The sequence below is a fragment of the Akebia trifoliata genome, chromosome 4 (assembly GCF_017979445.1).
Source record: "Akebia trifoliata isolate Shusen 1 chromosome 4, ASM1797944v1, whole genome shotgun sequence".
Lineage (NCBI taxonomy): Eukaryota > Viridiplantae > Streptophyta > Magnoliopsida > Ranunculales > Lardizabalaceae > Akebia > Akebia trifoliata.
Window position 1 is genome coordinate 1,084,461 of NC_141378.1, and position 11,863 is coordinate 1,096,323.

Consider the following 11,863-nt stretch of genomic DNA (forward strand, 5'->3'; position numbering starts at 1 on the left):
TGGTGATCTTCAACTTTAATCCTCTTCTCTATTTCTTACTATGATCACATTATGACGTAGGTCGGATCAGAAGATGATTGATCCAAAACTGATCTGATCGGATCGAGTCCCTATCAAAACCAAAATCCTTGAAAGCCCTAGCGAGTAGGCAAGGCTTCCATTGACGATTTTCAGAAACACATTATACATTGGAAGTGGTTTCTGAATTCTGGATGGATATAAGATGCATCGTTTTTAAGGTAGATACAAGATGCATGGGAAACATAAGTAAAATAAATCCAACATTCCTTGAAAACACTTCGATTAAGAATTTAACAAACTCCATCAATCCTAGATCAAACTCAATTAGTATCTATCAAACATCCCTCTTTACACAAAAAGAATTGGATTACAAATCAATCCACACGAAAATACTTTTCAAGGCCTAACAAACTCCTGCTCAGAACTTGCACTTTTTACAATCTTGAAGCTCTCTCAAAACCTATATATTAAAATGATGAAGAAAGAAGAGATGAAGCTCTTGATTGTGTTGTTTGTGAAGACTGCAATTATATATCATCTTACAAAACCCTTGCACTAGAGATGAATGTTCCCTCCAGCACCAACATGGCATAAGCTTTTTCAACATTACACCATCACCAAGGAATGGCTGTAGACGATGATACAAAATCAAATTGGCAGCACAACCGATTTGTATGCACAGATGTGAAGAGTTGCACTTTTGGCTATAGGATGATGAGTTTACATAAGACACAGCTTGGGGTGAGAAAAATTATATAGAAAAAGGGTATAAATAATTTCCTTTACTTCAACCCTATTTAGCAGTGTTTCATCATCTCGGTCCAGACAATTCAAAAGCATGGAGGTTGTCGGTGGAGTCGACGATCCATTCAGAGTTCCGAGGAGGGACAAGTTCAATCTCCTGGCGAACCACCTCCACCTTCTGCCATTCATCCCACTTCTCTGCCAAGCCGTCACCTTCCAGCATTCTCACAACCTCTGACATCTTGGGTCGATCCATTGGAGAACTCTGTGAGCAGAGCAGTGCAACCTGAATCAGCTGCTCCACTTCAGCCTCAGTGTAGTTGCTTTCTAGATCCGGGTCCACCAGCATGTCTAACTTCTTCTCTTTCAGAAGTTCTTTTACCTGAAAAAATAGGTGTGTGGATTGGTCAAGTGGTGAATGGTTATTTTTATAATTATTCACCTACCTTTTTTTTTTTTTTTGAAAAGTATAATATATTGAAGAGAGGGAAAAGTACAAGGAGGCCGAGAAGGCCTCACAAATAATAACGAGAAGAAGATAAAAAGCAAAATAACAGCATTAGTGATTACATAACGAATTCCATCGGAAAACAAAGTCATCGAAGGTAGTCCCAATGAACTCAGTGTGCTGCTTTGACCAAAGGTATAGAAGGCCCAAGATCTCCAAGAAACAAGCATGAAAACTACTAATCTTGCTATTGAACACCCTGTTATTTCTCTCGTTGCATATCCCCCACGCAATAGCCGAAGGAAGCATTGATGTTCAAGCTTGTCCATTGGACGTGCTGGACGAAAAGAACGGGTTGAAGGCAGGACCACACCTTTACGGGGTGTCTAACATCCATCCAAGCAAAGGACTAGATTTAATCACCTTCGTAATATTTCCCAAAGTGGTCTGTCTGCAAATTAAAGCACAATACCTAAGAGTTCACAAAATGCCTTGTGCCGGTAAAAAATGGCCGTCTTTCCTTCCCTGGGGTCTAGAATGTCCTTTTCCTATCAAGCTTCAAAATTGGCAGATAGGACAGTTGGACATGAAAGCTAATAAAACATACATGTTACAAATCTAAATTAGTTCTGATCCTGGAAACCTAAAACCTGTTACGCTATGTGTGAGTAATAACTGCCAATCCTAGCCTCAAATAGTCCAATGTAATTATATGAAATTAGAATTCTGTAGATGAATTCAAAGAACTAATAAAGAAAGCTACATTAATATAAATAATATACACGTAAGGAACACAAACCAATAAATGGAAAAGAAGTTATTGCATACCCAGTCAAGTAACATAACATCATCATCATTTGCAAGCCGAGCAAGATCAAATGCTCTTTGTCCAGTGATAAGCTCTAGAAGCATGATACCATATCCAAAGACATCAGTCTTTTCTGAAGACTTTCCTGTGGAGAGGTATTCAGGAGCTATATGCCCAATTGTGCCTCGTACAGCAGTGGTTACATGGGTATCCTTGTAGTCCATTAGTTTAGCCAACCCGAAGTCCCCAACAACTGCCTCGAACTCTTCATCCAACAAAATATTTGCAGCCTTTACGTCACGGTGGATAATCTTTGGGTCACAATGATCGTGCAAATAAGAAAGCCCTCTTGCGGATCCCAAAGCAATTCTCTTACGGGTTGGCCAATCAAGAGGGGGTTCCAAAGGTGGACGTTCTACAAGAACACGTGAATTTATAAATTATTAAACTATTAATGAGAACAAGCACAGTGCGATGCAAGGTAACATCCCACATGAAATAGCAGACCCAAGCAAAGGAAAACGGCAAAATCATTTAAAAAAGAAAGGGGAAAAAAAGGTAGAAAGACCAGCGAGTAGCACCTCTTAAACAAGATGCAACACTGCCATTAGCCATGTAGGGGTATACAAGCAGACGTTCAGTTGGAGTCATGCAAAAGCCACGTAAACGTAGAAGGTTCCGATGCACAGCCATGCTGATCATCTCTACTTCTGTCTGAAACTGTAACTCTCCACCCGGTGTACGCTCTTCTTTCAGTCGTTTTACTGCAACTAGTGAACCATCTGCTAGGCGTCCCTTGTACACCTTACCAAACCCACCTCTACCCAGAATGTTTTTGTTTTTAAAACTATCTGTTGCAACTTGTAGTTCTCGCAGAGAGAACCTTTTGAGCTGGCCCAGATGAACTTCTGGATCCTCTTCAGCTGCAGAAGAGGTGTAACAAGTTATAATACATCTACACCATAAATGCAAAATTAACTCCAATTTCTACTAATCACTAACCAGGTACATCAAAGAAATGTTCTTGCGGTTTCCGTCGCCGCCACCATGCAAACACAATTGCAGGGGCAGCAAACAGTAAGGCAGCACCAGCAGCCACTCCTCCAGCAATAGCTCCAGTGCTAGAAGCACTATTTCCTGAATTTTACATATAACATAAAATTTAATACCTTTCTACAGATCCTGAATCATTGAAATGCACAAGTCATAATCCAGGGATAAATTCAAACAGGAAGCTGCCTCAGTCTGATTACAACCAAGACAACAGTTTTAAAAGCTTTAGCTGCAAAAGTTTATTCCCAAAATACTAATAATGCCATCAATTTCAATAGTGGGAATCCAATGAGATGTACCAAAATAGTAAAGTACTGGTCATGGAAAAACAATGCATAGCACAGAGCTCACACACACGCACAAAATCAAAAATACAATTGCCCTTGTCACATGGATTAAAATGAGTTGAAAACTATGGTAATTCTCTTGGACTCTGTTTTTAGGAAGGTCTTCTCGTTCTCAATATCCTTGAGTCGTATGTATCTCTTTGGATCTTTATATTTTCCTGTAATAGATCCTTTTATAACTATTAGAAACAAGTCACGCAGGCTTATGTACTGAAGCAAGCAAACCTTCCTATTAATACTTCCAAATATAACGTTAACTTATGGAGGTTTCTTTGGTCCAAGAGGAGAAAACAGGTAGGAAGGAAAAAAATAGACTAGCTATAGACGTTACAAGGTTTGGTCCAAATGGATCAGGAATGAACCACACTAAAAGACAAGACCATTATGAAAAACATCAGTTTCAACTAATGTTTCTTCTCGCTTTCCTTTCCGAGGGGCTATCTCGGCCTTCTCTTTTCATATTTCTGAATTTTTTAATCTAATTTTATACTTATCAACAAAAAAAAAACACATCAGTTTCAACTAAGATACATTGCCAGAATGAATATAAAATAAGTTACCTGGAGATGAAACTGGCGGTTGTGGAACGAATGGAGGCGGTGGAGAAAATGGAGGAGATCCTGGGCAAGGTTTTCCAGCTACGGGGCCACAGAGATCCAAGTTATTAGCAAAACTGCAAATTAGGAGATAATAGTCAATATAAAATGCATAGTCAGAGCAAACCAAGAACCTTACCATGCACTTAACTATCAGCAACTGACCTGATGGGAGTGAACAGCAAAAAGGAACCATTGTCTGGAACAGCTCCTGATAGACGGTTGTTGGATAGATCCCTGCATCCCACATTGCAAATTCAAGGAAACAAACCCCAACAAGAAAGAAAATTTGAAGAGGGAAAAATGTCTGAATTACATAAAAAAGGAGATGAACTTGACACTTACAAAACTTGCAGTGCAGTAGCATTGGTCAAGGACATAGGAATGTTACCCGTCAAGCTGTTGTTGTTGAGTCGCCTATCCTTCCACGGACATTGCAAGACAATGTTAAGTTCCAAATTTTGAGAAGGTGATAAAAATATATAGCTATTCTAACCAACATTCCTAACTAAAAAAACGTTGACCTAGAAATTTAATTGAAAGGTCCTTATGTCGAGATGCAAGGAATTTCATCACTATTTGTGAGGATGGTCTTCCATGGTTTGATTGTTCAACATCACACACGCATGCACACGAGGTCATTCTCAATGAACACTACCTACACATGAATAGATGACCATGCACACCAGGTGAGGAACCATAATAAAAGTCTACATTGGATACTAAACTGGATACTAAGTTATTAACAGTTAAAATCAGTTTTAGCTACTTCTGATCATAAAAAGAATTCCCCTGATATCTTGGAAGTGCCAATGAAGAGTGTGATTTTAAATTTTGGCTGAAATGACAAATTTGACTGGACAACTTCCTTTTCAACAAAGCCAGACAGAACAGATAACTAAAATGCAGCGTTTACAATATTCAGCCCTACACTTTGGTATATACCAACATATATCCAGATATGCCAATAAACTTCAATTCTATGAGAGTATAGAGATGCAATGCATTAAGGTATATGAAATAAACTGTATTCACCTTAATACAATGCATCTCTATATTCATAACATTTTCCAAAATAGAAGGCTGGTAATGCAAATACCAGAAAAGGCAAACATAAATTTTGAAAATAAAAATTACTGGTCACATGAAAGCATTTGCAAGCTTAAATTCATGTGAAAATTTCCCAAATCAATGAAAAAGAATAATAAACTACATGTAGGTTTAGTCCTTTTTTTCATTTTTTCCAATTAAAATACAAATAAATTTATAGAAAAGTTGACATGGGTAAACAATTGCAAATTCAATGATGAATTACATTACAAGTTGGTTTTTCAAAGTCCATAAAAAAGAATCCCAAGCAAGCAAGTTGATTTTCTAATTTTGCTTGTAAAATGAAGAATAATAAATTGGAATGAGAAAGATGAGATCCCTTCTCAAGTACCATAGCTCCAAAAAATGGAACAACTAACGTCAGCTAAAGGAGTCAAAAACAAGCAAAAGCAACCTATAAAGTGAGGGGAAGATAAGTAATCATACAGGAAACGCAGCTTTGTTAACTTGCCCAATGTGTCAGGAATGGGGCCACTGAAATTGTTTAAGTAAAGATCCAAGCTCACTAAGTTTGTCAGGTTACCAAGGTCACTAGGAATTGGTCCACTGATGTCATTACTATAGAGTTCCCTGTCATAAAATAAAATAAAAAAGTGAATTTGATCATTTGTAATCTGAAAGGATTAGCACAGTATCACATAAACATCTCAAAAAAGCATAAGAGAGGCATCGATATCCAAAAATGTATACAACATTATTTTTTAAACATACAAGTTACATGAAAAAGTGTTTTTTTTTTTTTTTTGCTTTTCACATGTATGAAGTAATTATAGACAAAAGAACATGACATACAATTTTTCCCTTCGAATAAACATCTATAATGCAAAACAACATAGACATTTATTTTGAGAAGACAAATTTTTTAACATGAAAGGAAATAATGTGCTATCATATGAGCAATACAACATAAGGTGCCGACATCAAGGTCAGGAATTTGGCATATGCAAGTGCATATACATACTGAATCTGGAACCAATTAACTCAGTCTGACACGTTCACAACATGAGGTAATCAGTAGTGGCTATAACAACGTTATTACACAACAGCAGGTTAGGGGTTAATGTTGCTCACACCAAGGTATTAGTGACCAAAAGCAGCTATGACCTCATGGAACAAGAAATTTTTACCACACATCACTGAATGTGGATTGAGATTATGAAAGCGGATATGAACACAATTTCAACAATAAAAGAGGTGACTTTGGGCAGAATTGACTGGAGGAAGATGATTCATTTAGCCCACCCCAAATCTTTGGGATTGGGCTTCAATAATGACATTGATGAATGAGACAATCAACTGCAAGTTGATCGTCCACGGACCACATACATGATCTCAATAATCATAGCATGGTTCTTCAGTTCGACTATAGTACATGTCTTAACAAGCTAAGCTGCATAAAATCTAATGACTGGATTGTAAAGAAACGTGTGCCTAGAAGAAATTTTTTTTTTTTACTAGTAAGCTGAACTTGAACCCCCGACCTCAAAGTTATTTTGCAATGTGTTAAACCAACTGAGCTATGGGTCTACAGGAGTGAACCACCCGTTACAATGAACTAAAGGAGTGGCTATTGTACCAAAGTAAATCATGTCACATGGTCACCAATAATAAAGAAAAATGAAATCATATTGCTTCTGGGACGTCAAAGAACATTACGTGAACATCTTAATGTGATCCCGTGCTTCTGATTGGAAGGATAAAAAAAATTAACACTTACATTGTTGTGATCATTTATACTTTTATAAACAGAAGCTGACTTATTTGGATATTATATACATAAAACACACGCATAATTTGGGACTCAATGTGTGCGACTTCACGCAATCATTAGAAGAGCTGGATTTTGGCTAAAGCATGTGCATGATAACAATCACAATTGTACAAAGACAGACAACAAATCAAACAAATTCAATTGCAGAAAAGGGCTTACAAGTACTGTAAATTTCTAAGCTGACCAAGTTGTGGAACAAGTTGACCAGATAAAGCAGCATTTCCAAGATCACTGAAACAAGATAACAAAAGATAAATACCATGATATAAGCTAGCCAATCACAATTGGAAAGCAATGGTATCCACCCAATGGTGAGTTGCAACCTTAGCACGTAACATCACAAAGCTTATTCAAAAGGAAAATTGCTTACACTCTTATAACACTATTATCAGTGTTACATGTAACATGAAACCATGTGCACGGGTTGACAAGGGTAGGATCCCAACTCTGTAGCACGTTATTAGGATCGATTAAATTGGTCCGCAGGCTATGCAAAGCATCACCTGTTTACATAGGCATGTAGCTATCGTCAGTTGTAGGTTCAAGAAAACAGTAAACATCAGCTCATTAATTTCCGAAGAGAAAGTAGTTCCAGGCACATCAGTAAACAGTTTCCAAAAACATTACTTGTGATCTAATTTGCCAATGTTATTTGGGCACAAAACTATCAGAATGAAGAATTCGGATTTATAAGAAACGAAACAGGAGGGGCATTGACATGGGTTTCTTGAAACTTTAAGAAAATTTAATATAAAATTCTGGAGATAAAATTACATAAACAGTCATTCCATCCCCCATTGAAATTTGCACTTAATGGACAAAAAAAAAACATCCATTAAGTCACTAACAAACTACCACGGACAATTAAGCTTCACTTACCCATAACGCTAGTTCAACTATTGAAACCCTAAAAGTTTGCAGCAAATCCAGTTCTTTGACTTTCCAAACTTTTAATTTTGGCTGGATTTATTGGAAAATTAGAAAAGCTTAACAAAAAAGGTCAGAAACAATCTAACAAATCCACCCAATTAAGCACATTTTGATTTACATCATCAATACAGATCAGTATGGCATCAGCAATCATGAAATCAGATGCAAATCCCATTAACTTCTTCGAATCAACACCACAAAATAATCACAAATAAAGATCTAATAAACCTTCCCGAACGTAAAATAAAAGAGAGATCAGAACAAACCTTCCATGTTAGCAAGGATAGCAGTTAATGGATGAAACACCAGGATCATCCAGAGAAGAACCAAAGTAGTGGTATCTCGCTCCATGACACTCAATACTTGTCTCAGATCCACAACAATTCCACTAGAACAATCAAGAACACATTATAAAACCCTAATTTCTGAAAACTGCAGACAATCTCGGCGAAATGTCAACCATTTTTTACGAAAAAAAAAGGTCGATCGAATCAGAAGCGCGAGCCCATCTCATCAAGAAAAAAAATAGTACAAAAATTGGAGGAGTTGCAGAAGATTATCCATAATTTTTTTTTACTTCTCTGCAACTTTTTTTCTCAGCTTTTCTTTCTCTCTTTTCTCTCTGATTTTTCACTTTGTTGCCTTTCTGGTGAAATCTCAAGTGCGGCGAGGCAGGCGTGCATGCAGTGTTTCAGTAGTCCAGTGTGGGCTGCCCGTTGCCCGTGCCTACTGCCCGAGCCTAGACAAATCCTCTTTCTTTATCTCTCACTCTCACACACACGTGCGTGGATAGACGTAGTTGCCATCCACTCGCACAACTGCCACATCCGATGGGCCATGGGTCAACACTTCATTAAAATTCCGATAAATTGGAAAAAGAATGTCCGATTCGATAAAATCGAACCGGAAACGATACGATATGTTGGAGCCATTTCCTTTCTCCACATTCTAATAAAATGACTGAGTGTAATAGTCCAACTAGCCTTATTAAGATTTCAGCTCTTACTAAACAGAGGTAGAGCCAGGATTTTCTTTTAGTGGGGGCAAACTTATAGTTAATTGGAGGGGACAAAAATTAGAGGAAGATGAGGGAGTGGGGGCAACTAGGTCAAACGGAACATGTCAGTAGTTCAAAATGTAGGGATATCTCAAATTTAAGCATAAATTTAAGGGTATCTTAAATACCCAAAAAAGTTGAGTGGGGGCAATTGCCCCCAATGTTTCCTTACTAGCTCCGCCCCTGTTACTAAGGTCATTGAGCTCACCTTGTTGCATCTGAAAAATAATTTGAAGTCATAAGGTTGTTAGATGATTAAATTCTATGAATTTCGAAATTTGTGAGTTTCTTTTAAAATTTATGAGTTTCATGGAAATTTAGTAGTCATCAATTTTCAAAACTTTGGATCAAGATCAAAAAAATAAATTATTTTCTTTTTAGTTCTTAATTTTTTTCAAAAAATCTAGAGGGTTGTGGTATTGGATTACCAACTTGGTAATCCATTTGAGCTCAAAATCTTTAGTAAGGGCTAAAATCTTATTAAATTAGTAAGGAAAGCAATTTTCACTATGTAATTGAATATATGATAATGTAAGGAAAGAGTACGGGTGTGTTTGAAAATCACTCATTGGTAAACGAGTTATATAACATTGGGCATTTGAAAACTTCAAGTCACACCAATTGGCAACTTGCCAACTCTCAAGACTTCCTAAAACTAGAGTATTCCATTTTTTATTGTAATTGATGAGTCACAAACGGTTTTCCAATTAAATACAAAATCTTAAAAGCACACTCCCTCAAAGTCTTTACTCATCTTTAACTAAAAGAAAAGAAACCTCAAAATCTTTAAAATCACTGTGTGAGACGAGCTCTCCTTATTATGGAACACCTTATTGTTACGCTCTCTCCAGAGACTTCAAGCAATGACGAAAGGAAGGATACCCCAAAGATGCCTCTTTCTAGAAGAGAAGATGTTGAAATTCCAACCCTTTAAAAGTGTAAAAAAAGATAAATGAAGAACTCAATCCACCTAGAAATGAGATAAGAAGAACATCCAAATAATACGAGAGAAAGAACAATGAATAAGAATGTGATTGACAGACTCCCCATCCCTCGAACAAAGATAACAAAAATTTAGGGTAATCCACCCCCGACAGATCAAATTATTCAAAGTGAGGATTCTACCCTATTGAATTAATAATTATCATATAAATAAATGATTCGTAAGGTTAAAGAATGCATTTCCCCATTTTAGACTTCCCTACTTTATCAAAAAAATTATTGATTTGATTTTTAGAATATGATCATAAAACATAAAATCAATAATAAAAGAAATTGATAATTTGAGTGGATTTGCATCAACAGGCTTTCACATCTTTAAAGAGGTTAATAGAGTTGTCGACTTGCTTGCTTCCGACCAAAGTTAGTATAGGTTGTAGTGAGTTAGATTGTGAGTTACTTTCTAACAATCTTGTCTCTGTTTTATTTCAAAATGTTTGTAGTATCCTTTTTCTTCTGGGTATGCCTTAAACCCAGTGGACCTTTAAAAAAAATTTTCCTTGATGCACCATATATGTTGATCTATCCAGTCGAGTTGGATCCTTGATTCAATTTGATGTGGATGGTGGATATAATCCTGCTACAGTTGGATCATCAGGTCAAGTACATCATTCAGAAGTTACGTGTGCCCGATATTTAAGATATCGGAAACATTACATCAATATGGGCCCGATAGTCCTACTTTATGACGGTCACTACAACAAACAGCGAAACGAGACTGTCTGTAACCGGTAAAATACCGGGATGTCCACTGAAGGTCACAATCTCCAGACATTCTATGTTAGGTGGGCCTCACACGCGTGAAGAAGATGCTCCATTAGTTACAAGGCTGACACGTGCACATATTTAGGCTTTGTCTCTTCATAGTGCATCTGAATTGGTCAAATTCGGAACAATTGCATTCTCTCCCATGTCTCCTACCGCCACAGAGAGCGATTGGTCTGATAAAAACTCACTTATTCTTCATGATTATTCATTAAAATTATTCTCTCCTATGTCTCCTACTACCACAGATAGCGATTGGTCTGGCAAAAACTCCCCTATTCTTCGATCGTGATTATATTCATTAATATTATCGTAATAGAATTTATCTTTGATCAAACCAATGGCCGGCTCAATTGGATGGGATTGGATTTATATGATCAGTTTCGGTTCATTTAAATCAGATTATTCAATTTTTACAAATCAATGGATCAAAATTTTGGAAAATAATTTTTAAAAAAAATTTCTAGAAAATGCTTTTTCTTGTTATATCCGCAAAACTATTTTTTTTTATGAGACCAATAACTCAATGCTAAGTTAAAAGCCCACCTTTGCCTACTAATTCTCTTAGGGGGGTAAGAGATGTGAGACAAATATTGGATAATGGGTAGAATAAGAAAGACAATAAATTAGTATGAATATATTTGAGAAAGTAATATAATACAAGAAAGATAATAAAACTAGAGGGGTATTCTTATTTATTTTTTTTAAATGAAAGAAAAAAGACAATAAAATTAAAAGACATTCTTGAAAAAGAAGAAAAGAGGTTAGAAGTTAAAAATTATCCCTCGTTACGTAAGGGATAAAGCAAGTAGGGGGTGGGATGAGATTCTAAATCCACTATTATGTTTTATTATATAATTATGTTTAGTGCCTATCACACGATCGTCCTCTTTAAATCTAAGGGGATAAAAAGAAAAATACAATAAAATTCGAGAGGTGTTATAAAAAGAGAGGATAGAAAAGAAAAGCAACAAAGTGAATATGTATTTTTTTTTTTTGAAAAAAAGGAACAAAAAGAATAAAGTTGAAGTTTTGAATTTGTTCCTCAAGATTGAATATGAACAGCTCTTTACAAGGGATAAACATTGGAGCATGGTTTTTAAATTCGTCCGAGACCAAGACATATCGTCCGAGTTAACTCGGTATCAGAATTGAACAAGACCAACTCATAAAGTCATTTTTTGATTGAGTTTTATGTCTCACAGTGTAATTTT

General features: G+C 36.3%; 1 protein-coding gene across 1 annotated transcript; it reads right to left on the bottom strand.

The window, feature by feature from the left end:
* Nucleotides 1–268: 268 nt before the first annotated feature.
* LOC147402759 (somatic embryogenesis receptor kinase 2) lies at nucleotides 269–8,566 on the bottom strand. Its single transcript, XM_086438098.1, has 11 exons — nucleotides 8,095–8,566; nucleotides 7,269–7,401; nucleotides 7,058–7,129; nucleotides 5,554–5,697; nucleotides 4,363–4,434; nucleotides 4,183–4,254; nucleotides 3,982–4,094; nucleotides 3,024–3,158; nucleotides 2,603–2,944; nucleotides 2,042–2,436; nucleotides 269–1,147 (listed from the first exon to the last, which is right to left on the bottom strand). Exons 1-11 carry the CDS (start codon nucleotides 8,177–8,179, stop codon nucleotides 833–835), a joined length of 1,878 nt encoding a protein of 625 aa, XP_086294224.1. The 5' UTR covers nucleotides 8,180–8,566; the 3' UTR covers nucleotides 269–832.
* Between the last annotated feature and the right edge of the window lie 3,297 nt (nucleotides 8,567–11,863).